The sequence below is a fragment of the Hyperolius riggenbachi genome, chromosome 7 (assembly GCF_040937935.1).
Source record: "Hyperolius riggenbachi isolate aHypRig1 chromosome 7, aHypRig1.pri, whole genome shotgun sequence".
In the NCBI taxonomy this organism is placed as follows: Eukaryota; Metazoa; Chordata; class Amphibia; order Anura; family Hyperoliidae; genus Hyperolius; species Hyperolius riggenbachi.
In genome coordinates this window covers 191,592,466-191,620,444 of record NC_090652.1, presented here as the reverse complement: position 1 = coordinate 191,620,444, position 27,979 = coordinate 191,592,466, and the positions used below count along the sequence as shown (strand labels likewise).

The 27,979-nt window shown below is 44.3% G+C and overlaps 1 protein-coding gene across 2 annotated transcripts in view; it reads right to left on the bottom strand.

Annotated features, from left to right (window-relative positions):
* HSPD1 (heat shock protein family D (Hsp60) member 1) overlaps window positions 1-27,979 on the bottom strand; it is a 715,033-nt gene that overhangs the window by 92,384 nt on the left and 594,670 nt on the right. For both annotated transcript variants that reach the window (XM_068244950.1, XM_068244948.1), the window contains exon 7: window positions 22,325-22,493. In XM_068244950.1, the coding sequence (XP_068101051.1) occupies window positions 22,325-22,493 (169 nt within the window). The remainder of the gene's footprint in view (window positions 1-22,324; window positions 22,494-27,979) is intronic.

Below are 27,979 nucleotides of genomic sequence, written 5' to 3'. Positions count from 1 at the left end.
GGTACAGAAATGTACCGTGTATCCCCAGCATATGGCCCATTGTCTTTGAATAAGTAGTAATGCCTTGGTTAGCATACATATGGCAGGGATTAGATTAGTGCTGCAGAAGATGTCAGTGCTATATAAATATATAATAATACTAATATGGTAGGACATATGACTGTGGTAGGATTAGATTGTGAGCTCCTGTCAGGACAGTCAGTGACATGACTGTGTACTCTGTAAAGTGCTGCAGAAGAGGTTAGTGCTATATAAATACAAAATAAGAATAAGAATAATATGGTAGGACATTAGACACGACGATGTACTCTGTAAATTGCTACAGAAGAAGCGAGTGCTATATAAATAAAAATAATAACATGGTACAACATTGGACTAGGATTATGATAAGGATATATTGTGACTTGGGTTATTGGGGGAGGGAGGAGGTCACTGGGGCTAGTGGCAGGAGGCAGAAGATCTAGTGGGGGAGGGAAAAAGTCACTGAAATAGTAGTGGGATGCAGAAGGTCACTTAGGCTAGTGGGAGAGGGAAAAGCTCACTGGAGAGATAGTGTGGGAGGAAGAAGGTAATTGGGGAGAGCGGGGGGTGGATGGGGGGAGAATATCACTGGGGCTAGTGGGGGGAGGGAGGAGGTCACTGGGGCTAGTGGGGGGGAGGGGGGGACAGAAGGTCAAATCAAATCAAAGATAGCTTTATTGGCATGACCAAGCTTCAATACAGGCATTGCCAAAGCAGGGGAAATGGGGGACATGGGATGGGGTGGGGGGTACAGTGAGTTAGCAGTTCATGGACATTTTTTGGAGGGACGTTTATAGTTCATTTATGCTCCTCTCAATCTGTGGCATGCTGTGACAGTGTGCACCGATTGTCACTGTGGATTTCTCTTCTAGTAGAATGCAGTGTTTTCGCTCATCCTCTAATGTGTCAAAGTCTGGAAATGGTTCCATTAGTTTCTTAAAGGTTCCCCTGGTAGGGGTATATTTGGGGCAGTGCAGCAGGAAGTGATTTTCGTCCTCGAGGGTCTTCTGCTCAGTGTTGGCACAGTCTCTCCTCCCTGGGTTTGTATGTCTGTGTCTCCCAGACTATTTCGAGGTTGTGAGTACTCAGTCTGTAGATGCTCAAGATTTTCCTCTCGAGAGTTTTGGAGCTTTTCCAGGTATGGGGCCATTTTATATTCTCTCTGTAGAGACTGGTATATGGTTAGCTTTTGTGACTGTTATTTCATTCCTCCATTTATGTACATAGTCCTATTTGCTCTTGGCTGTGGTGTGCTTTATCTGGGCTCTTGATAGGACTTGTGGATCTGAGTTTGGAGGGACCAGAGAGTTACCCACTTCTTTCAGGTCACATGGCTTTTCTTGGTCTTCATGGTCCAGCATGGCTTTGTAGTGGGGCGAGTCAGGCCTGCTGCTCAGTAGGTGGGCCCAGTAGGACAACACTCTTCTATATCTCAAGCAGTAGTGGGAATCTGCCCAGCTCAGCTCGGCAGGCATTGTTTGAGGTACTCGATGGACCTGAATGAGGTGTTTGCAGAATTCCAGGTGGAATATTTCTGGGGGCTAGATTCCCATTTTGATTGATCTGGGTAGGTGATGGGGCACCATATTTCGCTTCCGTAGAGTAGGATTGGGGTGATGACACTCAAAGACTTTCAGCCAGACCTTCATTGCTGGTTTGAGGCGGTACAGTTCTTTTCTGATGGCATAGAACGTTCTGCAAGCTTTGGCTTTCATGGCCTCTATGGCGGATTTAAGACTTCCAGATTGGCTGATTTGTCAATTCTGCTGATTCCACAGTCATTTAGTGTAAAGGATGGGCTCTGGGCTGACCTTGTGTTTTTCCTCTGGAACACCATGGTTTTGGTTTTCTTCAGATTAATGGGGAGTGCCAATGTTGTGCTGAATTTCTCCAGGATTTCTAGGCTGTCTTGTAGACCTTCTTTAGTTGGTGATAGCAGTAAGAGGTAATTTGCGTACATTACGAATTTCTCTGTTGTCATGTAGGGCGAGTCCTGTTGATGTAAATGTTGAAAAGTGTTGTACTCAGGCTGCAACCCTGTCTCCCCCCCCCCCCCCCCGGAGGAAGAAAGGTGTTCTTTTCCCATTCACCTTCACACTGCACTTGTTCCCAGCATATGAGCGCTTTATGACATCGTATGTTTCCCTCCTATTCCGCTCTCTAGGAGTCTCAGGAACAAGACATGGATGCCACAGTCAAAAGCCCTTTTAAAATTACCCCAAGCAGTAAAAATAAATGGAATCGCTACTTACCTGGGGCTTTCTCCAGTACTGCGCATGCTGGTGCTGTGTGCGGCAGAGGGACTGGGAGAGGAGACAGGAGGATGCCGGGGGACCTACCGACCTACTGTGGGCTGGAGAAAGCCCCAAGTAGAAATTCCATGTATTTTTATTGTTCAGGGTCCCTTTAAAGTCCACAAAGCAGGCAAATATTTTTCCCTTTCTTTGGCTTCAATTCATCAAGCATTACCGTATTCGGTAATGCTGAAAACAGCTGACTTAACGGAGCACTTTCGAAAATGTTAATTCATCAAAGCTGTTACCGAATGAGAAGCTGAAATGACAGAGCAATGAGATAAATTACCGACGTGCTCAACACATGTCAGCAAATGTCAGTAAATGTTACTTCATCAAGGTAACTGCATTAGCTCACACATTCGGTGATTATCTCCAGCTCTCCCCTGTCGTTACAGGCTTCAAAAGCCTTCTGTGTGAATGTTTTCATGATTAGCAGGAGCAGGCAGCCAATAGAAACAGCCCCTGTTCTCCTGCAAGTGCGGCTGATAGGTGCTGATAGGTCACACAGGCTTCTCCACACAAGCTTCCAGACCCCCCAGGCAGTGAGCAGAGAGAACGGTGGTGTAACCCTTTGAGTCCCTGTTTGAATATGCAAAGATGCAAGTGGTGAAATCACCAAGCATGGCATTTGTAATGTCTCCAGGAAGTTTATCTACGTTGTGGCAAATAAGTAAAATGTTAAGAAACACTGATGGACAGATTCAGAGCAGCAGAGGCAGTATAAGTAACAGTAAATATAACACGTTTATATGTAAAGGGATGTCTGGATGCCTTCTTTTGTTATCAGCTTGTAACAACACAGAGACATTCCAAGCTGCTCTGCACCACTCTGCTGTTATCGAACAGCCTTTGATGAACTGAAGCCATAGTACTTCGGTAACTTAACGAACCTCTACCACACATGGGAAAATATTGATGGATTAGCACAGTGAAGTGTAAAATACCGAATGCGGTATTTTAAGGACTGGGATTTTGTTATCGAACACACTTTGATGAATTTAAGCCTTTGTCTGTGTACATGGTGCTTGATAAGGATGTGCAGGGTGTAGATGCGGTCAGTGGTGCGATAGTTTGGAAAAAAACCTACTTGGCTTTTACTGATAACATTGTGCTGTGTGAGAAAGGTGAGAATTCTCTTATTCAGGATGCTGTTGAACAGTTTTCCCAGTGTGCTGCTCACACAGATGCCTCTGTAGTTGGCCAGGTCTTAGGGATCTCCACTCTTGTAAATGGGAGTTATAAGTCCTTCATACCAGACTTCAGGGAAGTAACCCGGCGTACAGGACCAGGTTGAATAGTTTCCATATTGCAGCATGGATTTCTGGGGTTCCAGAACTGATCATTTCTGATCGGATTCCATCTGTGCCACTAGCTTTTTTGCCTTGCGTAGATTTTATCTTCTCATTTATTTTCTCCAGTGTGAAAGGTGCATCAAGTGGGTTTTGAAAATCTTTCACCTCCTCCACGTTCTTTAATTTGCAGAATATTTGTGCTTGTTCTGGGCCGAGTTCTTTTATAGGAATATCTCTGTATAGGTCTTTGAAGTATTGTAGCCAGACTTGGCCATTTTGTATGTGCTGATTATTTTCTTTAGGTTTTTTGCAAATTTGTTTCCAAGTCTCCCAAAATGAGTTGTTTTGCAGAGATTCTTCAAACCGTTGGGAGTCGACTCTGGATGTGGTTTTGTTTTTTCTTTTTAATGGTTGCTTTATACTGCGTTTGTGCAGTCATGTGCTGTCCTCCATTCTATGTTTGGATGTCTGTTTTTTGTTTGATATGGCTCGTAGGTGGTTTCTTAGTGACTTGCATTCACTGTCGAACCATTTGTTTGTTTTTTTCTTTGATGGTCTCTTTTGGGCAATCCTTATGTTGGCCATTTCTTCAATGGTGTGTAATATCTGGTTGAGGTCATTTGCTGCTTGCTGCACACCATGTTGACCATAGGTATATGTTTGATAGTCCAGAAGTAGCTGTATTGCTTCTGGTCCGTTTAGAGTCTCCCTGTACTTTATCTTTGACTCTCTGGACCATTTAAAAAGTGGGTGGTAGGTTACACAGGCTTACTGGATGTTGTTGTACGGAGGGTTTGCGTGAGGAATTGATGTATAGTAGGATTTGGTTGTGGTCTGACAGATGTGATTGTGGGGTGACTATGAAAGCACGGATACTTGCAGGGTCCAGGTCACTGATGGCATAGTCCACCACACTACCATCTACATGGAAATTTAGTGTCCATCTCCCTAGAGAGTCCCCCCTTGGCCTGGCCATTAAGGATGTGAAGTACTAGACTTTTGCAGAAGTTCATCAGTTGATTGCCATACTTATTGACTGTGCTTTCGTAGCAGTTTCTATCTTTCTGTATGGTTTCAGGTCTGGGTCTCCGGTCCAAATATATGGAAATTGCCATCTGAAGTGAGGTAGTCTTTTTCTGTTCCTGCTCTGGCATTTAGGTCGCCATAGATCAGTATTTTACCCAAGGTTTGGAAGTGGGCAGCTTACCTTTGTAGGACTTGGTAGCTCTCTGGATTAGAGTATGGTAATTCTGCTGGTGCAATATATGCTGCACAGAGCTAAATGTCAGTCTGAGAGGAAATTATGGAGCTGCTTAACTTTAACCATATGTGGCTGTTCCCTCTCTTCACTGGTTTGATGTATTCTTGCAGCTCCTCCTTATACCAGATTATAATCCCTCTTGAGCAGCGACCCTGCTTGATAGGTTTGTGTTTCTGGCCTGCGACAGTGAATTCCCGATAACCAATGGGTACTGATGACTCGTCCTCTGTTTGGGTCCATGTCTCTAGGAGGATCTGTATGTCCACCTTAGTCTTTAATATCTGGGTCATTTATTTTGGTTCCAACAGCTGAAGCATTCAAACCTTGAATATTCCAGCTGCTAATTTTGAGGGGTTTCAGGTTGTGTGTTTTTGTTTACCTTGTAATGAGCGGTTAATAGGGCAGTCAGTTTCCCACAGTCCATCCTTCAGCATATTGTGTGTGGCGAGAAGCAGTTTTCTTAGTTCTTCTGCCATGTCAGTGCTCTGTAGTGTTATCTCTGTCTTAGGTCTTGTGCTGGGTGGGTTCCCCCTTTGTTGCCATCTCCGGGGATTCACATTTTGATTTAAAGAGTGATTTATGTGATGCCTTTTTAGGGTAGTCTGGCTTGGATTGGCTGGTACTGAAGCTGTCTGAGGTCTGGGTGCCAGGGTCCTATTAAGCACCAGGTCTTTAACCACTTTACCCCCACGCGTACGGATTTCTCCGCCCCTTTTTTCCCTCCTAAAAAAACCAGGGACGGAGAAATCCGTACCTTCCGCGCTACCGCCGCTGTCCGCGCCCCCGCCGCTCGTGCGCGCGCACCCGACGCTCATGCACGCCGCCGAACGCTCGGAGATCAATGAACGGGAAAATCCGTTCCCGTTCGTTGATCTAAGCCCCCGCAATGATCTGCTGCTTCTTTCAGAAACAGCGAGATCATTGTGAGTCTCCCAGCCTCCTACTGCTTCCTGTAAGCGTCCTTCCGGACGCTTACAGGTCGCATGTAAACAAACACTCTGTGGCCATCTTGTGGCCAAATAGTAAACTACACCCTAAAAGCATTTTACATATACAAACATTACATTTACACAATAAATTAACTCATTACCTCCCACACTCCCCAATTTTTATTTTTTTTTGTAATTAAAAAAAAAAAAAAAAATACAATAAAAAAACAACCATAAATAGTTACCTTAGGGACTGAACTTTTTAAATATTTATGTCAAGAGGGTATAACACTGTTACTTTATAAACTGCGGGCTTGTAATTAGGGATGGATGCAAAACTGAAAAAAATGCACCTTTATTTCCAAATAAAATATGGTCGCCAAACATTGTAATAGGGACATAATTTAAATGGTTTTATAACCGGGACAAATGGGTTAATACATTTCATGGGTTTTAATTACAGTAGCATGCTTTATTTAAAAACTATAATGGCCGAAAACTGAAAAATAATAATTTTTTCCCACATTTTTTCCTATTTCCCCATTAAAACACATTTAGAATAAAATAATTCTTGGCATAATGTCCCACCTAAAGAAAGCCTAATTGGTGGCAAAAAAAAAACAAGATATAGTTCATTTCATTAGGATAAGTAATAATAAAGTTATAGACGAATGAATGGAAGGAGCGCTGAAAGGTGAAAATTGCTCTGGTGGTGAGGGGGTAAAACCCCTCATGGGTGAAGTGGTTAAACTCTTGCCAGCAGGCTCACTCCTTGCTTATTGAGAGGTTTATTGTCATATAGATGCTGACATGATATAGAGAAATGTCCTGCCAATTGTATGTTTGCTGATGGGCTGATTTTGGTAGTCGGCTGCTTATTTATATCCTGGATTGTCTGCTGAGAGAGGTCTTTTCTTGGTAGCAATTTAGACAAAATTATTTTGGAGCTAGGGAATTGTTTTTCTGTGGCCACTTTTAAAGAGGGCAGTTTGTCTGCAATGACGTCTTGTGGATTGTCCAGGTCAATTGTCCCTGTATGTATGATGATATGCTTAGGGGCAGTATGGCATGTTGATGACCTCTGCTGCTGCTTCAATTGTTGGGCAGCATATATTTATAACATGTTTCCCAGGAAAAATGTCACTGTAGCTAGTGGGGGGAGGCAGAATGACACTATGGCTAGTGGGGGGAGGGAGAAGGTCACAGGAGCTAAAGGGGGAAGAAAAAGGTGAGTGGGGCTAGTGGGGTGAGAAAGGAGGTCACTGGAACTAGTGGAGGAAGCAGAAGGTCAGTGGGGCTAGTGGGTGGACAGAGAAGGTCACTGGAGCTAGTGCAGGAGGTAGATGCATACTTGCTGAATTCCTCCAGCCTGTCTTCCAGTGCCAGACACACACACTCCTTAGCCTCCACCAGGCTAAAGGGGACCTTTCCACTGTTCGGGGGATGGGGCTTCCTCTGGACAGGAGATGGGGCTGCTTCCTCCAGGCAGGGCTCACCTGCCAGACCCATGCTTCTTAGTGAACATCCACGAGGCTGGAGACAATCCTTCCTGTTTGTGAGTGGTGGGGCTCACACATACACTAGCCAGCCTCCTATCCTCCGTAGGGGTGGGGCTTCCGTGATCAGGGCGGGGCTTATCCAGACAGCAACCTTCTCCCAAGTGTCCCAAATGGGGACAGCTGCAGGGAGACAAGATGGACTGTGACCCGTGAGCAGTTATGATGTGCACACATGCTGCTCACGGGCACAGCAAAGTTGCAGCCTCAGCTGTCTGTTGGCTCCTTTTCCTGCACCAGCTCCCACCATTGCAGGACCACAACAGTGAGTGGTGCATACCGGCAAAAGGGCCTACCAGGAAAAACCCAGAGTTCCCACTAGCCCAGTCCGACCCTGCATTCAATACTGTTCAATGGCCTTGATGGAGGTGCTTGCCAGGTTTAGTTTTGGGGACTCCTTCTGCACATGGGTATATAGTTACACATTGTCATGTGGGTTGAAAAAAAAAAAAAAAAAAAAAAAAAAAAAAAAAAAAACATACGTCCACAGAGTTCAACCAGAAAATAAAGTACAACACCAGCCTGCTCCCTCATAAATCCCTGTTGATTTAGAGGAAGGCGGAAAACCCTTACAAGGCATGGTCCAGTTGGCCCCAAAAGGGAAACAATTCCTTTCAGACTCCAGATGGCAAACAGATAAAAATCCCTGGATCAGCACCATTGGGCATTACCTAGTAATTGTAGCCATGGATGTCTCAACGCATGGAAAGCATCTTAGCCCACTTTAAATGCAGATATAGAATTTGCCATAACTACTTCCTGTGACAATGCATTCCACATCAAAAATAACTCTTAGGGCTTGTTCACACTAAGGGCTTGATTCACTAAGCCGTGATAACTCAAATATCACACCTTATCAAACTTTACACACCTTATCAGCGTAGCATAGCGAGCACTACGAACTTATGCCTGCTAATTGGCAATGGCACTCGTCCTGTCCTGAGCCCCTGCAGGTTCGTAGCGCTCGCTATGCTACTCTGATAAGGCATGTTAACTTTGATAAGGTGTGATATCTTTGATAAGGTGAGATATTGGAGTTATCACGGTTTACTGAATCAAACCCTTAGAGCGATTTCACTCTTTTAGCGCTGGCAAATTTAAAAAAGCGCCTTAAAAGCACTTGTGCAATGTTAGCTTATGTGACTGCTTTCTATCCAATCACATTTTCGGAGCGTTTGTGATTCAATAGAAAGTATAGAGAAATCGCAAAGAGATTGAAAAAAGTGCTTTGAAAAGTGATTTCCCGAGCGCATAAATGAATAAATACAGTGTATTTATTCATTTTCGTGTCAAAGAGTTCACTTCCTGACTGACGAAAATCGCTCAGAAAGCACTTGTAAAAGCACTTAAAAAAAAAAAAAAAAAAACACCTATAAAATCGCTCAGCACTTGCGATTTATAATGTGAACTAGGCCTTAATGTAAAGAACCCTTTCCTAAATAAATGGCTAAAACGTTTTTCCTCCATGCGCAGATCAGGTCTCCTAGTCCTTTGTAAAAGCCTAGGGACAAAAAGCTCATCCGCCAAGCTTTTATATTGCCCTCTGACATGTTTATACAGTCTTTTCTCCAGACTAATTAAACCAACCCAGGTTATCTAACCTTTCTTGTTAAGGGAGTCCCTCCATCTCTTGTATCAATTTTGTTGCTCGTCTCTGCACCTGCTCTAGAACTGCAATATCCTTTCTGTAATGTGGTGCCCAGAACTGAATTCCATATTCCAGATGTGGCCTTACTAGAGAGTTAAACAGGTGCAATATTATGCTAGCAACTCGAGTGTTTATTTCCTTTTTAATGCATGCCAAAATTTTATTAGCTTTAGCTGCAGCAGTTTGGCATTGAATATGATTATATAACTTGTTGTCGATGAGTACTCCCAAGTCCTTATCCAAGTTTGATGTCCCCATCTGTATCCAGTGTATTTTGTGTGGTAGTAGGCCATTGGTACTACCAAATTGCATGACTTGCATGATGATTCTGCACAATTTTGTATCATCTGCAAAAATAGCAACATTGCTTTCTACGGCTTCTACATGGTCATTATTAAATACATTAAAGAGCGCTGGACCCAGGACTGCTCCCTGTGGGACTCCACTACTAATAGTCACCCATTTTGAATAAGATCCATTGACCACAACTCTTTGTTTTCTGTCCATTAGCCAGTTCCCTATCCATGCACACAGACTCTTCCCCAGTCCTTGCATCCTCAACTTTCGCACCAGACTTTAAAGGTAAACCTCCTATTCAATGCTATCAAGTACACAGTAGAATTGGATGCCACTCGGCACTCAGGAGAATGTCCTCTGAGGGAAAGAAGGGGACCAGTCTGTACCTGCGCAGATTACACTCAAACTCCACTGTCACACCTGTATAAAGGCTTTACCAGGCAAGCTTAGTGACGTGCAACCAGCAGATCAGGAGCAGAAACCAATCATAAGGAATCTTGTACATTGAGGCAGACTGGGCACTATCACTTTAACTGCTTTTTTTTCATCTTGCGGCCATATGAACATTCATCGTGGTAAGAATATTACATAGTTTTCGCCATACAATGGTGTTGTCACAAACCTTAGATGATGGTGGTGCTGGGAACGTGGGTGACCAGGGGAAAGAGGACGGCAGTTCCCCTGGTCACCCACGTGCCCAGCACTCCAGCACCACCATCTAAGGTTTGTGACAACACCAATGTATGGCGAAAATGATGTAATATTCTTACCACAACAAATGTTCATATGGCCTCAAGATGAAATAAAAGCAGTTAAAGTGATAGTGCCCAGTCTGCCTCAATGTACAAGACTCCTATTCAATGCCCCATGGGCTAGGGTGTGCACAAACAGATGGATCTCAGATTCACTCCCTCTTGGTAGAGGTACAAACAGGGGTGCCTCCTCTCTCCCCTTATATATGCGTTGGGTGTTGAACCCCTGGCCTGCTATATATATGCTTGCATTCCAAAATCCAAAACTTCCACATGGTGCTACGCCTCTGCGCAGACGATACGATTTTATAAATAGCAGATTCAGGCGTGTCCCTAGAAACAGCTCTGGAAACTATAGAAGAGACAGGGTATTACGGTCTTAAAGGATACCAGAGCCGAACATGAAACAAAAAAAAAAAAAAGGGTTCTCTTAACTCCCCCTTCTTCAAACCGTAATCCCTTTGTGCAGCTGAGTCAAGGTCACTGGTCAGAATCCCTCTGTACAGCTCAATTCAGGTCGCCGCAGTCAGGCAGGCAGTAGTGCACCGGCACGCACAGCCAAGAGCACTCTGCACGATTAAATCATCGGGCCGTTGTGCACACGCGCAGAGCACTCCTGGCCGCACACGCCTGCGCACTACTGCCCGACTCCTGCGACCTGGATTCAGCTGTGCAGAGGGATTACAAAATGAAGGAGGAAGACTGAAGAGAACGGGGGAAGCGGTGGGCATGTGGACTGCACCTAGTACATGTCTACTCCCCTGTTTCTGTAGTTTTATGTTTGGCTCTGGTAATACGAATGCCCAACTCTGGCAATCCAGACTGAGCTGCAAAGAGGCATCACGCTAGGACAGAGGGACATGGAGGAGAAAGGGGGAGGGGTCAAGCGGTGGGCATCTGGACTGCACCTAGTACTAGCCTGCTCCCCCTGTTTTTAGTTAGGCTCTGGTATCCTTTAACCTCCCTGGCAGTATGATTACTTCTGGATTTTAGGGTCTTTGAAACATTTCAGACACCCCCCCCCCCCCCCCCCCAAAAAAAAAAAGATCAGGGGAAAAAGAAAAAAAAAAAAAAGTTATGCCGGCAGCCCTTGCTCTCACTTACCTCCCTGGGTTCCAGCGCTGCAAATTTACCTTCATCCTCTGGGTGGTGCTGTAACTGAGTGATTCAGAGCCTCGGAGGACAGGAAGGAGAGCGGCTACTGACATCTGGATCTCCCGGGAGGTGAGTGAAAACACCCGCTGCACTCAATTTTCTGCAATGAGCTCCCGGCGGCTATCCCAAGCTACACTACCAGATTACCGCCAGGGAGGTTAAAGTGACCCTGAGACGAGGAGGCATAAAAGTTTTATGCCGCACAGAATGGGGCCGCTACGCAAGAATCGAAGAGGATTTAGATCGCGGAAAGGGAGCGATCTGCGTGGAGGGGGCAGGAGAAAGCCCCAGAATTATTTCCTCTCCTTTTTTCCTCTTTTAAATGTATTTGCAGCATACATATCCAGTCCGTGGAAACATATGCCCAGCGCTGTGGGGGAAGGATGCCAAACTGGGGAGGAAAGCAGGCAGGGCAGAAAAAGGAGGGGGGAAGGGGGGGCATCGGGTTGCCCCCCCTCCCTCACCTGGGTCCCCTGATCCCCCTGCAGATATTTGCACAAAAGTTGCTAATGTAATGTAGGCAGGGAGCGGGGAAGCTTACCTTCTTTCTTTGCATTCCACCGCTCGCCACTAGACTTCCTGCAATGCCGCCCTTTATACTTCGGAGGGCAGCATTGCAGGAAGTCTAGCGGCGAGTGGCAGAAGGAAAGAGTATAAGCTTCCCTGCTCACTGCCTACATTACATTTGCGCAAATAGCTGGAGAGGGAGCAGGGATGGGGGATCCTCCCCACCCACAGGCTGGCACAAAAAACTGATCCATTTCTGTGTTCAAAGCTGCCTGTGTAGAGGGGGTCTTCAGTAACCCTCACTGGAGAATTTCTCCACCCCTAAGTTCATCATAGTAATAATCAATTACACAAAACTCCCACCCAAACAATAACCCAACATGTATCACTTCCTAGCGGAAGCTTTTTCAAGGGAACAAAGTGAAGTGCAATAGTGCATAGGTGCAATTACATAAAACAAACAAAAAAAAAAAAACACAGAATCATGGAGCGTGTCCGCTCATGACAGAAGCCTAAGAAGACTGGCTTTCACGGAGCCCTTTATATACTAATTTATTTATTTATTTAGTTGTCCACACTGATTGGTTACTGAATATGCCCATCATAGGTCCAGCCAATCAGTGAAAGTCTCCATAAGGTTCCATTCTGTCCTTAAAACCACTTATTTCATGTCCCAAAGTTACCAGAATAACTGGGCGATTCCCCATGACGTTCATCCGTATCTCAACACACTTACAGTGTTGCTCACGAGTCCTTTCAAAGACGCAAAGATTCGGCGCTTCTGATTAGTCAGAGACTCATCCAGGCATCACACGTCCGCTCAGCCAATCCGGATGAAGTTCCGCCCCTCGGATCTCCGTTATGCCTGTCAGCTCTCCGTCTGGGATCAGCGTCATCAATCCAGACGGGAGCCGTGTCTCTGGGGCATTACTGACTAGTTCTGAATCCCAAGAATTTTTTTTTTTTTAATTCAAAAGATTAATCCGCACAGGTCATCTATCCAGAGCGGCACATGTTAAGAATCGGTTCTTTTAGAATCTGAGTCACTATTACTCTCTAGGAGCCGGTTCTTTTTGTTTGTACCGACCGGCTCATCTTAGGAATCGATTCATTTAATATTTGAGTCACTAATACTCGATAAAGATCGGTTTTATTTGTCTCTGACACTTTATTACCACTCATTTTTCCTGCATATCTGGGGAGCGGTTCAATTCAAATCACGGAGATCATTACAGACAATGCCTATCAAAAAACGAGTACACACATGTAGGTAAGGCTTATTCTTGCGACAGAAATTTAATAATACAAGGCAATTCTGCTAGACAACGGATACTCATAATCCAAAGAAGCACCCCTTAGAAGATATTAATAAACATTCCTACAGGGCAAATATAAAGAGATCATAAAGATCAGGTGTAACATCCAAGGTAAATGTAAAGAGATCAGAAGGAATGTGTAACATCCACAAAGATTACAGCACCAGTGGATATATCAAAAAGGAGACATATAGATCTTGGAAATCAAAGCAGAAATGTCATAACTGAGACATTCACATTTCTCATAATCAGAAGACCCAAGTAAAGTGGCCAATAACATCTAATGCTTTTAAATAGAGAGGGATACAAAGAAATAGAATCTCCAATTTAAATCTCCTGATATTGCACCTAAATCCACGGATCAATGTATAGAAGGGTCTCGAGTGGGAATCAACAAACCCATAAAGGGTATTGTTCCATACTGACATTTATAAAAAAAAAAAAAAAAAAAAAAAAAAAAAAAAGGAGTGAATGTAAAACCCTCATTGAGACAAACTGGTGATAGTGTGCCCAGCCTATAGATCCATTTTGCCTCAAGCTGCCCAAGTTTGAGATCAAGGTTAACCCCTCTCGGGCCCAATTGCCATAGTTGTATTACTCAAAATCTCAGGAGGGTAGCATCCCCCTCATGCATCTGTACAAAATGTCTTGCCACTGGTGTATTCCACTTATGTTTTATGTCTCAAATGTGCTCCAATATTCTCTTCTTTACGGCTCTCGTAGTTTCTCCTACATAGATAAGAGGGCACGGGAATTTCAGGGCATAAATTACCCCTTCCGTGTCACAATTGAAGAAATCCAATAGTTTGTAAATCCTATTATTTTTAGGGGCTCTAAATGCCTTACATTTAACCACATTACTGCAGGCCTTACATTTGCCACATTTATACATGCCATTCAGGGCAGGATTCAACCAAGTTTTCTTCTTCCCTTTAAATTTTCTACCCTTTGCCGGCAGAAATGAGTGCATAAGAGCATCACTAAGGTTCTTCCCCCTTATGTATGTAAACCGGGGGGTTGGTGGTAAGAGGGCATTCAGTTGTAGATCAAGTTGTAGAATCGACCAGTGTCTTTCCACCACTTTTTTAAAAAAAAAAAAATCTTTTTATTGATTTCTTAGACATTTGAACAGATAAAACAAAACAAAACAAGACAAGACAAAACAGTATCCCCAATCCTTGACAGTGACTAAAAAGTACAGTTGTACAAGCTATATAGCCGTAAGCATATATTGCGAGAAACAAGCACATATTTATGACAGTTCTGTATAGTACAAGTAAGAGACCGTAGGCTGAGTTAGAGTACTTTTAGTAAGTGAGTACATGCTGAAATCATGCATATGATGGTCTTTAATGGAGCAAGCCAAATCCCTCTTATCATAGAATTACAAGGTATCTAAAATATGTGGGTTTATATCTAAGTGATCAATTGCTGATTCTGAAGCATCTATCCATTTTTTCCACACTTTGTCAAATTTAGCTGAGGACCCCCTGGCCATCCAGGTTAGCTTATATAAAGGGAGGGCATTATTAATTAATTTCTTCCATAAATTGATGGAGGGAGCTGAGGAGTTTTTCCATTCAAGAGCGATGGCTTTTTTGGCATAGAATAATAGCAATCTAACCAGAGTTGTTTTATGCTTACTTAAAGGCCAATTGTCTATCATACCTAGTAGATAAGCCTTATATGAGGATACTGTGGAGATTTCCAATGCATTGTTCATAAAGCGTGATATCTCCTGCCAAAATACTTGTATTATAGTACAGTCCCATACCATGTGTTGAAAGGTACCCGGGCTATGTCCACACCTCCAACATACATCGCTGGCTCCACTAGCAAATTTCGCAATTTTAACTGGAGTATAATATACCTGGTGAAACCAGCGTAACTGAATGAGTTTATCCCTAGAGCATATAACTGACCTCATGTACGTATCAGCGAAATCTGCCCATTCTTCACGCGTTATTTCTTCTCCCCAGTTTTCCCACAATGCCCTGGACTTACTCAGACGGGGCGAGTACTTGTAGGTGGTAAGATTGGAGTAAAATTTGGAGATTAGTCCTACATCATCTTTGGCTAATAGCCAGCTTTCTATGACCCCTGCAGTTAGTTGCACTTGTAGGGATTTAAATTGGGACATAGCAGCATGCCTAATTTGAAAATATCTAAATTTAGAGTATCTGGGTAACTGGAATTCAGATACCATTTGAGACCATGTTTTAAAGATACCATTCTGATAAAGTTGATGTATGTATTTTACCCCCCCTTTGGACCCAAAAATCTGCCCCGTCCATAGTTAAGAATTCTGGTAAGCGCTGGTTACACCATAATGGGGAGCTAGGAGAGCATTTATCAATTTTTTCACCTACAACCTTCATGGATTTATAAAAAATCTTAAGGGAAACCTTCAAGATTGTATTTTCTCCTGGTATAACTGTGCTACCCCTATATATAACGTTGCATAATGACTCATATGAAGTAGCTATATCAGCTTCGGTATCAAGAGAGGCATCATCTCTAATGCAGTGCAACCAGCGTCTAACGTAGGTAAGTTGAGCAGCCAAATAATACAGTTGGAAATGCGGCAAGGCTAGGCCTCCCAAGTTAGTTGGCATTCGTAAAGTGTCTAGAGATAGTCTAGGTGGTTTACCTGCCCAAAAGAAGTGCTGTACTAAAGTATTGATGTTGCGGAAGTGGGATTCATGGATCCAGCAGGGTGCCATTAGTAAAATATATAGAAGTTTGGGTGCAATAATCATTTTGATTATATTTACTCTTCCGAGCAAGTCCAAGGGCAGTGCGGACCAACTTTTTAGCTTCCCTTCAATGTTATGTAGTACTGGGGAGAGATTATATTTTATATAGTCTTCATTACGTCTTGAAATATTAATGCCAAGATATTTAAATGAGGGAACGATTTGTAGAGGTTGATTGGGCAGCAATGACTCAGGGGGCACTGGGTCCACATGGAATAATATTGATTTAGTCCAATTAACCTTTAAGCCAGATATACCACCAAACATTCCGTAAACCTCCAGTACCCTCCGCAACGAGGAACCCGGATTATCAAGATATAATAGGACATCGTCCGCATAAAGGGAAATTTTCTCATGTACTTTACTAATTATCCACCCACCAATACCCCGATCCTATATGCAGCCAGGGGTTCCATTGCTAGTGCAAAAAGCAATGGCGACAGGGGGCAACCCTGCCGTGTGCCTCTGTTTATGGGGAACTGGTCCGAGAGTTGATTATTTACAATAACGCGGGCCAAAGGGTCAGTGTATAAGAGTTGTACCCACTTCTTAAAGGTGGCACCAATCTGAAAGGCATCCAACACTGTCCATAGGTATTGCCAGGAGACAGTGTCAAAAGCCTTATTTGTATCTAGTGCTAAAAGGGTTCTGGATCCCGAATTGCTATGTGAGTGCTGGAGGTTAACAAATAACCTTCTGAGGTTTAATTTAATGGATCTTGCAGGAATAAAGTCTGTTTGATCTTGAAATACCAATTTCCAGATTATTAATTTCAGGCGATTTGCTAGAACCTTAGCGAGTATTTTCACATCCGAATTTAATAAGGATATGGGTCTATAGGAGTCGCAGGTGTCTGGATCCTTACCTGGCTTCAGGAGGAGAGTGATATGTGCTTCCCTCATGGAGGCAGGCAAACAACCAGAGTCGAACGCTCCATCGAAGGTTTTAAGTAATGCCGGGGCAGATATTGTTTTACTCTTCAAATACCACTCTGCCGGTATCCCATCAGGTCCCGGGGTCTTGTTGGGTTTAAGATTGTTTATGGCCAGAGAGATTTCTTCAAGGGTAAGTGGGGCATCTAACAGTAATTTGTCTGCATCATCTACCACTGGTAATTGGCAATTGCTTAAGAATTGAGATATACAGACTCGGTCTGGGGCCGGGGGGCTCCTGTACAGGTTACTATAGAATTCTTTCAAAATTTCTGTGGTAGTAGATAGTTCACAACCGTTAGAGAGAATTCTGGGGATTGCAATAGAGGGTGATTGAGTTTTAATTAAATTAGCCAGGATTTTGCTAGATTTTATTGCCCCATTCGAACAGCTTTTGATGACCTATGAATTCTTTACGTTTAGCTCTATTCAGTAGTTTCAGCTCATGAGCTCGTCTAGCCCCGATCCAGGCCTGATAGTTATCTATTGAACGAGACAACTCAAAAGTTTCCCTTGCCGCTAGCATTGATGCCTCAGTAGCATTTATGTAAGCTTCATCATTTTTAAGTATAATCCCTTTTATGTGCCCAAAGTGACCCCGCAGAGTGGCCTTCGAAGCATCCCATACTATATCCATGGAGGCAGACCCCTGATTCAGATGCCAATACTCAGCCATTTGGTTTTTACAATCTCATACCCCTAATCCCAGGTCCTGAGCCAGCTAGCAATGTACCAATCATAGGAGAGTGATCCGAAATTCCATGAGGCAAATAGTTAATGCTGTTAATTTTAGAGAGTAGATCATATGTGCCTAGCATATCTATTCGTGACATGGATCTGGAGGGATCAGAGAAGCAGGAGAAGGTGGTTTTATTTGGGTTACTCCAACGCCACATATCATGGAGGCAGTGCTTCTGAACCCAATCTTTAAAGGTACAATAACCCCTCTGTTCACCCGAACTGGATTTATCCAAGGTAGGATCTAGAATATTATTAAAGTCCCCACAAAGAAGAATGGGGGCATATCGTAAATATGCAAGAACATTTTTTCCAGGACAGAGACATGAAATGGTGGTGGGGGGGGGGGGGGGAACATACACAGATGCAATTATCAGCATACGACCTTCCATAGAAAATTGTATAATAACAAATCTGCCCAAATGGTCAGAATGCACAGACACAACTTTAATTGGAGCTTTTTTTGCAATTAAGATGACAGTACCTCTAGAATAATTGGAGTGCTGTGCGGCATATACATTCGCTATCCAGGGTTTCTTAAGGCAGGTTAGCTTTGCTCCGACCAAATGTGTCTCCTGAAGACACAACACAAGGATTATATTTTTTCATGTAATCAAATACCAGGCGACGTTTGATGGGATGATTCATGCCTCTTACGTTCCAGGACAGTATTTTAAAATCAGCCATTGTCAAGGAACAGTGGAAAATTAAATGAACTCGCATATTCTCCAGCTAATAGATACATTAACACATATAATTGCACTGTCATTGAGAAGGGGAGAAACATATCCCAACTAACCCCAACCCACCCCGCAAGCTGTCTAAAACTACAACCCGCCTTAAACCCAAACCCTTGCAGCATATAGAGACGTTAGCTAGAGAAGTCAACTCCAGAGTCCTGAGAAATATACATTTCACAGACAGGTATTAAATACAGCTTCGTAATATTGACTCCTTATAGCACACACCGCTGCCATCATATGTAATGTTCAGATAACATAACTCAAAGTCATAAGTATTGTAACCAGAGCTGAGATAGTACATCTGCCTTTTGACCGGATCTGTATTTACTGCATATCCGTTAGGTAGTTCCAGACATACGTGTTTTTAAAGGTACCGCAGTTCCCGAAAGTATGGTGCACATAACAAGATCAAGTCTTTTAGCATTCACCTTATTGCTATATGCTCTTCTTACAACACGCAGTACTTGAAAAGCACAGATATATTAGTGAACTTATACCAGAGAGCATACAAGGAACCAAGGTATCATGAGGCTGTATATGGCATAAATATGATCTTTTAGGTTATTGAACCCTGCGCCGCGCTGGCGGGGCAGCTCTGGGCCTGTCTATGCCAATCGATTCCAACCACTTAACTGCATCATGCGGATCAGTAAAAAACAGAACACGTTCTTCATGCACAACACGCAGCTTAGCTGGGAACATCATGCTGTAGCTTATGCTTTTGTCCCTGAGAATTAACATCCAGAAATGCAAGTCTTTGTTTTTGTACATCCACTGAAAAATCTTGGTATATATGAACATCTGCCCCGTTAAATTGAATCGGTGCTTTCGCTATTCTTGCTGCTCTCAGAATATCAGTTTTGTCTCTGTAATTCAGAAACTTAGCGATCAAGGGTCTTGGAGCTGCGCCTGGTTTAGGGGGGCCACTGGGAATTATGTGTGCTCTTTCAATGGAGAAAAGCTTAGAGGGCTTAAATTCAGAAAGAGAGGAGGTGATCCATTCCTCCAGAAACTCCTCAGCAGAAGTACCTTCAGCTTTTTCTGGGAATCCCACGAAGCGTAGGTTGTTCCGCCTAGATCTATTCTCGAGATCTAATCATCTGTAATTTTGTTGTGGTAATGCATATCTGACTGTAGTGGCCTTATATCATCTTCTAGGTTGCTTACGCGTTTTTCTGCCTCGCTGGTGCGGTCTCTAAGTTTGTGCATATCTGCTTTCACAAATGTCAGCTCGGATTGTATGGAGTCCAGTTTGCCTGATAGGGAGGATTTTAGCTCCAGGATGGCCTCTAGAAGCTGCATTCTGGAAGGCTCCGCATCTACATTTGGGCCTAGTGCTGTATCCGCAGCCATCTTGTCCCCGGGCTCAGCCCCTATGTTCGCAGGGTTCTGTGTGTACTCACTGCGGGTGGTTGCCGGTGATATAGGCGACCTGCTGGCTTCTTCCTCTACCCCTTCCAGCGGGATTGTATCGTCCAGAGGGTCCTGTGCTGCAGATTCTGCGGAGGGGGAGGAAGCGCCGCCGCCATCTTTGGAGCCATGTGCGTATTTTGCCAGGCGTGCTGCGGCCGAACCAGACTTGGGGGGATGCCATGTTTGTGCCTCAGAGAGTCCCAGGGATGCTTAGTAGCAGTCGTCCGCCACAGGAGCAGGAAAAAAGGGCTGTCTGAAGAGGGGAGGATTATGCAGGATAATCGGACTCAGAGCTCAGGAGCCGCGCGTCCTCACTACTCCATAGCCAGACCACGCCCCCCTTCCACCACCTTTTTAATATTAACTGATCGATACGTGAATGTATTAATTCTTACTACATTATCATCCTCCATCTCTCCTCATACCTTTTCCTTTTCTCTTTTTCGGAATAAATCATGCCTCTCCACCGATTTTGCCTGCATTTTCTGGGTAACCCCTTTCCTTGAATCTCTTCTGCAAATTGTGGCATTCTGATTCGAAGTCATTTGAGTTTGAGCAATTTCTTCTTGCTCTAAGAAATGAACCCCTGGGGATCCCTCTTTTTAGAGGGATTGGATGGAAACTCTCCCAACTTAGTAGGGAATTGGTTGAGGTCGGCTTTGTAAAAATATTTGCGTCAATGCCCCCTGTTGCGTTTTTACAAATTTGTACATCCAGAAAATTAATATAGAGTTGCGATCAATCTCATACGTAAAGAACATCCCTATTTCCTTGGTGTTCAATATAGACACAAATTCCAGGAACATCTCTCTGGGGCCGTTCCACAGGACGAAAATATAGTCTATGAAACGGCCCCAGAAAACAATATGGGATGCGTAAATCGCGAGCTCCTCGCCAAAAACCGTGGTATCCTCCCACCAACTGCGCAAAAGGTTAGCGTAGGTGGGAGCACAAGCCGTCCCCATAACACATTCTTTCTCTTGTTTGCAAAACTGATTTTGGAAAACGAAGTAATTATGAGTCAGAATGAAATCTAAGAGCTGTAGAACAAGGAATGCTCCCTTAGATGTATATTATTATTATTTAGCATTTATACAGCACCGACATCTTCCGCAGCGCTGTACATAGTATATTATCTTGTCACTAACTGTCCCTCAGAGGAGCTCACAATCTACTCCCTACATACTACTAGTTTGTAAGAAATAATTAACTGCCTTGAGGCCCAGATCATGTTTGGTGTTATTGTAAAGAGTCTCCACATCCAGGCTTGCCAGCCACAAGTTATCCGTTATTTTAATATCATTGATTTTATATAAAAGATCCCTGAGGCTGCCATTACCGGATACTATTGAGCGACCTGGAGGATCGTTTAGGTTCTTGTGTACTTTAGGGAGCGCATAAAAGGTGGGAATAGTCGGGTGTTTATTCAAAATACAGTCAAAGTCACCAATTACCACGATTCCCTTCTCTTTTGCCTCTTTAAAAAGGCAAAAGAGAAGGGAATCGTGGAAATTGGTGACGGAGAGCTGATAGGCGTAACGGAGATCGAGGGGCGGAACTTCATCCGGATTGGCTGAGCGGACGTGTGATGCCTGGAGGAGTCTCTGACTAATCAAAAGCACAGAATCTCTGCGTCTTTGTAAGGATTTGTGAGCAACACTGTAAGTGTGTTGGGATACAGATGAACGTCATGGGGAATCACCCAGTTATTCTGGAAACTTTGGGACATGAAATAAGTGGTTTTAAGGACAGAATGGAACCCTATGGAGACTTTCACTGATTGGCTGGACCTATGATGGGCATATTCAGTAACCAATCAGGGTGGACAACACAAATATAAGGGCGGGATCTGAGACACACCCAAGCCCATGTGATCCTAAATTAGTATATAAAAGGGCTCCATGAAAGCCAGTCTTCTTAGGCTTCTGTCATGAGCGGACATGTTCCATGATTCTCTGTGTTTTTTGTTTTAAAGTAATTGCACCTTAGCACCTATGCACTATTGCACCTTACTTTGTTCCCTTAAAAAAAGCTTCCGCTAGGAAGTGAAACATGTTGTAATTGATTGTTACTATGATGAACTTGGGGGTGGAGAAATTCTCCAGTGATGCTTACTAAAGACCCCTAGCTCATTATAACGGAGTTTTATCAGTATTTTGACAGCTAGCTTATATCAACATTGTCCTATTTTATAGATGTAAATTATTAAAAGTTACGTTTTAATTAGTCCTATTTTTGAAGTTAAAAATTGTGTTATGATTTATAGGAATAAGGTTTTGTGAATTGTGTAGAGGGGGATCAGTTTTTCTATTGATTTTCACTACCCCTCCATGTATCCGGCTCCATGTGTGGTCTGTGAAGTCCCGACAAGTCCGGACCGCCCGTTAAGGTTTTCAAAACGGATCCCCCGGAACGGCCACGGATCATTTTTTTTTTTTTTTTAAGTGAAGATGGACGCCATTTTTAACATTGGTGTCCATGGCTACGGTTTTGATCTGGGCCAAAAACCGGAGCCACTGATACGTTTTTAGAACAAGTGTGAACCTACTCTTAATTGGATCAACCTGGATGCTAGTAAAAGTTCCACAGGCCAATAATTGCAACAGTGAATATGCAGCCCACAGTTCCACATATGATGAAAGCAGCACAGGGATAAGTCCGTTAAAGCAAATAGCAAGCAAAAGAAAACATAAAAATGTACTTTCATTTACCTGTTTAATACTAAAGTACTCAAAGCTTCCCCATCAACATCTTCAGCTATAATGACCAAGGGTTTGCGGTGGGCATTGGCAATCTCGAGAGCTGGAACTATAGACTGAACACTAGAAATTTTTTTTTCACTGAGAAGAAGATATGAGTCTTGGAATTCACATTTTTGACCTATTAAAAAAAAAAAGTGAAAAGGAAAAGATTTGCCAACAAGGGGTACCATTAAAATGCATAACTGAGCAAAGGTAACAACTTAAAAAGATATGTGATCACCAGCAACCGCAGGAATCACATGGCTATGGCTAACATTGCTTTATAAAACGGATCAGCCATTTTGTTTGTCCTTTGTGCAATTTAATAAAAGTGAACTTTATTGGAGGCAGAGTTGTGGATTTGTTTGACTATTTGTACTAGCTACCTTGGGAAAAAGAATTACCTTTTCTTACACCTTCATGGTAGGTTTGGGTTTGAGTGGTGTCAATCACCTGACCCGATGCCTGCGGTGATCAGCTGCTGTCCTGGAGTCAGTGTCCCTGGCATCCTCCTGCACTCTTCCGCTCCTAATGTAGCTTAGATAAGGGGTGGCAGCCACTGTGGGCATCACGCACCTCATCCTTGGAGCCCGAGTGAACAACCGCTTGCCTTTCTCACTTATTCCCTCTAGTGCAGTCACGTCTGTAATGACACGACCAAGAAGAACTGGTACTAGAGGGAAGGGATGAAAGAGACAAGCGGCTGACCACGCGGGCTCCAAGGATGAGGTGAGTGATGCCCACCTGTGGCTGCTGTAGTCTTATTACTTTACGGGGGAATGGAACAGTGCAGAAGAACATCAGGCACACTGAGGACACCAGGACAGCTGCTGATCACCGCGTTCATCGGGTCAGGAGAGTGATACCTGCGGTAACTTAGGAAAGCCACAAAAGGGAACAGGAGGAAGTCAAAATAATTGGTGGGAGAACATCTACAAGACGCCCCCTGGACCATAGATGCACTAGGTTTAGTACACTTTTTCCCGCTGGGTTTTGCCCTCTAACCCTAGGTGCATCTTATAGTACGGGAAAAAAAAGTAACTTAAAGGGAACCTAAACTAAGGAGCATATGGATTTGTCCTTTTAAAATACCAGTTGCCCGACGATCACACACCATATGCGTTTGCATGCGTTGCGTGGCTGATCCCATTCACTGACAGTGAATGGGTAAGCCGCTTGTTTTGGAAAAAAATGGTACAGAACGCATATAGTGTGAACATCAGACAGTGCAGTCTAAGCATGTCTGATTTTCGTGCATGTCTGCCTCCAGCACGCGTTGCCGAAATATGGACGGCAATGCATGTAGTGTGAACGGGGCCTAATGCTAACTTTCCCAGGCCTTGTAAGGTTTTTTTTTTGCCTTCCCCTGGATCAACTGGGATATGTGCAGATTCGGGATGGGGTTTTATTTTTATTTTTCTCTTTGGTCTTTTTTCATCCAAACTATGCAACTATAGCTTCAGACAAACGCATCCCGACAACTGTATATTTGGAGGCTGGACTTTAAAGAGGCTCTGTAACAAATATTACCCCTTCCTTTCTACTATCCTGCATGCTGCAGTACTTGTGCTGATGTGTTCTGACTTACTGCAGCCTCTTAGATTTTCCCCTTCACCCGTTTGCACCCATTTTTCTCCTCCTTGTCGAAGATAGTCGGATGCAGGGGCATAACTACCGCCCCTGCAAGGGATGCGGGGGCAGTGGTCCCGCGTCTCTGGTGCCCACAAGCCACCCGCATGCATTAACAAGCACGGGGAGGAGTAGGACACAAATTGCGAGCAGGCTATTGCTGTCTGGTGCAGTGGCGGGCACTAGGACCTGGAGGCATGCTTCTCTTCAACCTCTGGATGCTTCCTTATCAGCCCCCCTCAAGCACGCAGGATGGACTCGCACGCCGATGTAATCCCTTGTGGGCTGCTAGGAGTTACAGAACTTCTGTGTCTTCTTCTGCCGCAATCTCCTACAGACAGGGTGATGAATGGAAGGAAATGTCATGTCTGCCGCTGCGAGGCTGTGTCTGTGTGTGTGTGTGTGTGTGTGTGTGTGTCTGTGTGTGTGTGTGTGTGTGTGTGTGTGTGTGTGTCTGTGTGTGTCTGTGTGTGTCTGTGTGTGTCTGTGTGTGTCTGTGTGTGTCTGTGTGTGTCTGTGTGTGTCTGTGTGTGTCTGTGTGTGTGTCTGTGTGTGTGTGTGTGTCTGTGTGTGTGTCTGTGTGTGTGTCTGTGTGTGTGTCTGTGTGTGTGTCTGTGTGTGTGTCTGTGTGTGTGTGTGTCTGTGTGTGTGTGTGTCTGTGTGTGTGTGTGTCTGTGTGTGTGTGTGTCTGTGTGTGTGTGTGTCTGTGTGTGTGTGTCTGTGTGTGTGTGTCTGTGTGTGTGTCTGTGTGTCTGTGTGTCTGTGTGTCTGTGTGTCTGTGTGTCTGTGTGTGTGTGTGTGTGTGTGTGTGTGTGTGTGTGTGTGTGTGTGTGTGTGTGTGTGTCTGTGTGTGTGTGTGTGTCTGTGTGTGTGTCTGTGTGTGTGTGTGTGTCTGTGTGTGTGTGTGTGTGTCTGTGTGTGTGTGTGTGTGTCTGTGTGTGTGTGTGTCTGTGTGTGTGGATCAGCTGTCTGCCTAATTTCTGTGTTGTTGGGGTGCCTCAGCCTGCCCGATTTCTGTTTTGTGGTTGGGGGTCCCTGCGTTAGGTGTCGGGGGGGTCATTTTATTTGTGGTGTATTGCCCGGGGGTGGGGGGCAGATGGATTTGATGGGGGGCCCATCCAAAATTTTGCAGGAAGGCCCAGTGGTTTCTAGTTACGCCCCTGGTCGGATGGTAATCAGGCAGGGACTGCATCTGCTGAAATGGGAACGCCCAGTGCACGCCCATTACAGCTCAATGTGTGGACCCCCCTCCACACCCCCTCTATGCCTGTCTAATGCACAATCCTGCCTGCCTTCTCACAGACAGAATTATCTTCTGATTGTTGTGGGCTCCCAGTTGCTAAAGCATGTCTGGAATCTGACTTATGTGCCTGGCTCTGCACCCCCCACAGATCCCTCTCGCTCACAGACATGCTGCAAGCAGTCCCTGCTCCTAGCGTGTCTGTGAGCGGTGTCTGAGCGAGCGGGGTCTGTGAGGAATGCAGAGTTAGGCACATAAGAACTGAAAAGTCAGATTCCAGACATCAGAATTCTGATTATATTATATTGCTGTTGTTTGTAAAGTGTGTGTGTTGCTGCTTTGATATCTGGGGCTTGTGCATAGCGATTCATCAGATATCTAACAGCAAGTGCTTGTTTTAAAAGTACAATTTTTTTTTCTCTGTTTGCAGCAGGCTGTCAATCAGCTAGGGGGAGGGATTAGCTGTAACACGAGGTATTTGGACAGCTTCAGGTCTCAGTACTGAGCTTGCTCAGTCTGTGGCTTGCTCACTAAGTGGCTTCGACACAAGTGGCATAGGCGTTAAAAAACAGGCGTTAGAACACAGGCACAAAGAGAGAAGGGAGAGGAAACAGGTAAGGACTAAAAAAAAAAAAAAAAAAAAAAAAAAACCTTCAACCAATATTGCGGTTTTTTTTGCATTGGTTAGAATGTGCTAACACGTTGTGGTGTAGTCTTTAAGTTTTGAGGACTCCACCCCAGCTTCACTCACTCCCCCTCCCCTCCTCCCCCCCACCCCAACTTTACTCACTCCCCCTCCTCCACCCCAACTTACTCACTCCCCCTCCTCCACCCCTCCCCCTCTTCCACCCCAGCTACACTTACTCCCGAACGTCACTCACTCTCCCGTTTCATCTTTTACCACCATAGTTTACTTTAAATAAATTTTCCCCACACAATAGTCATCATGTTGGACAATGCAGTACAGTGTACATCCTGCAGCATGTATGCATGCCTTGATCAGCGGATTGAGGGTGTTTACTGTTGCCCTGGATGTGTGCGTGTTGCTCGGTTAGAGGCGGAAGTCGCAGAGCTAAATAAGCATCTCGCAACACTGAGACGCATACACAACATGGAGATGAGCTTGGATCTCACGATCCAGACACTTGATGGAACCCTTGAAGATGAGGTGGGTGGAGTAAAGCCGGAGCAAGAAGCAGAGGTAGCCGCTAGTTGGGTCACAGTTAGAAGGGGTAGGGGAAAAAGTGGCAGGGAGGCTAGTCCCGAGTTGTCCCTCACTAATAAGTATGCTTGTTTGCGTAATATTGGTGAGGACGACTCTGGAGTAGCAATGCTGCAGCAGGATGTGCTCCTTAGCAACCAAGGGGCAGACTGCTGTAACGAGAAAGGGAATAGGAGTGCAGCTAAGGCTAGACAGGTACTGGTGGTAGGGGATTCAATTATTAGGCGCACAGACAGGGTAATCTGTCGAAGAAACCGTGAATGCCGTACAGTCTGTTGCCTCCCGGGTGCTCGGGTTCGGCATATAGCGGAAAGAATTGACAGATTATTGGGTGGGGCTGGGGAAGACCCGGCTGTCATGGTACACATTGGCACCAATGACAAAGTTAGTGGGAGATGGAAGGTCCTCAAAAATGATTTTCAGGTACTTGGAGATAAACTTAAAGCAAGGACCTCCAAGGTGGTGTTCTCTGAAATACTGCCAGTGCCACGTGCTACATCTGAGAGACAGAGGGAGCTTAGGGAGTTAAATAAGTGGCTGAGAAATTGGTGTAGGAAGGAAGGGTTTGGGTTCCTGGAGAACTGGGCAGACTTTGCAGTCGGCTACAGGTTCTACAGCAGGGACGGGCTGCACCTTAATGGGGAGGGTGCAGCTGCATTGGGGGAGAAGATGGCTAAACGGTTGGAGGAGATTTTAAACTAGGATCTGGGGGGAGGCGGGAGGATAAAGTCTCAACATATAGACAAGATAAGGTAAAAAGACAGTGGGAGCCTAACATTATGGGGGGTGGAGAGGGGGGTGGGGACAGTGTAAAGATTAAGGAGGTTGGTAAAACTTCAAGTAGCCCATTTCAGGTAAACAAAATTGGTAAATGTGGTGGTAAAAATATAAAGTGCATGATAACCAATGCTCGGAGCCTTGCAAATAAAATAGATGAACTAGAGTTCATTCTGAATGACAAAGGCTATGACATTGTGGGAATAACCGAGACATGGATGGATGAAAGTCATGACTGGATAGCCAATTTAAAAGGATACAATGTGTTCAGGAGGGATAGAACAGGGAAAAAAGGTGGAGGGGTTTGTCTCTTTGTTAAGAATTCTTTTACAGCTGTCCTCAACGATGAGATGGAGGAAGATTGCGAAGATGTGGAGTCCGTTTGGGTAAATATTCATGGTGGAAATAAAAGTTGCCAATTGCTTATTGGGGTATGCTACAGACCACCTCATATTAATGAAGCTGCAGAACTGCAATTGCTACAGCAAATTGAAAAAGCGGCAAGTAAAAATGAGGTCATAGTTATGGGCGACTTCAACTTTCCAGACATTGACTGGGGTATTGAGGCTACCCATTCTGGTAAAAGCAGCAGATTTCTGGCAGCACTACAGGACAATTACTTGACTCAAATGGTAACGGAACCAACTAGGGGGAATGCGTTACTGGATCTGATCATTTCGAATAGACCAGATAATGTATCAAATGTGCAGGTTCAAGAACATTTGGGAAATAGTGATCACAACATGATAACGTTTGA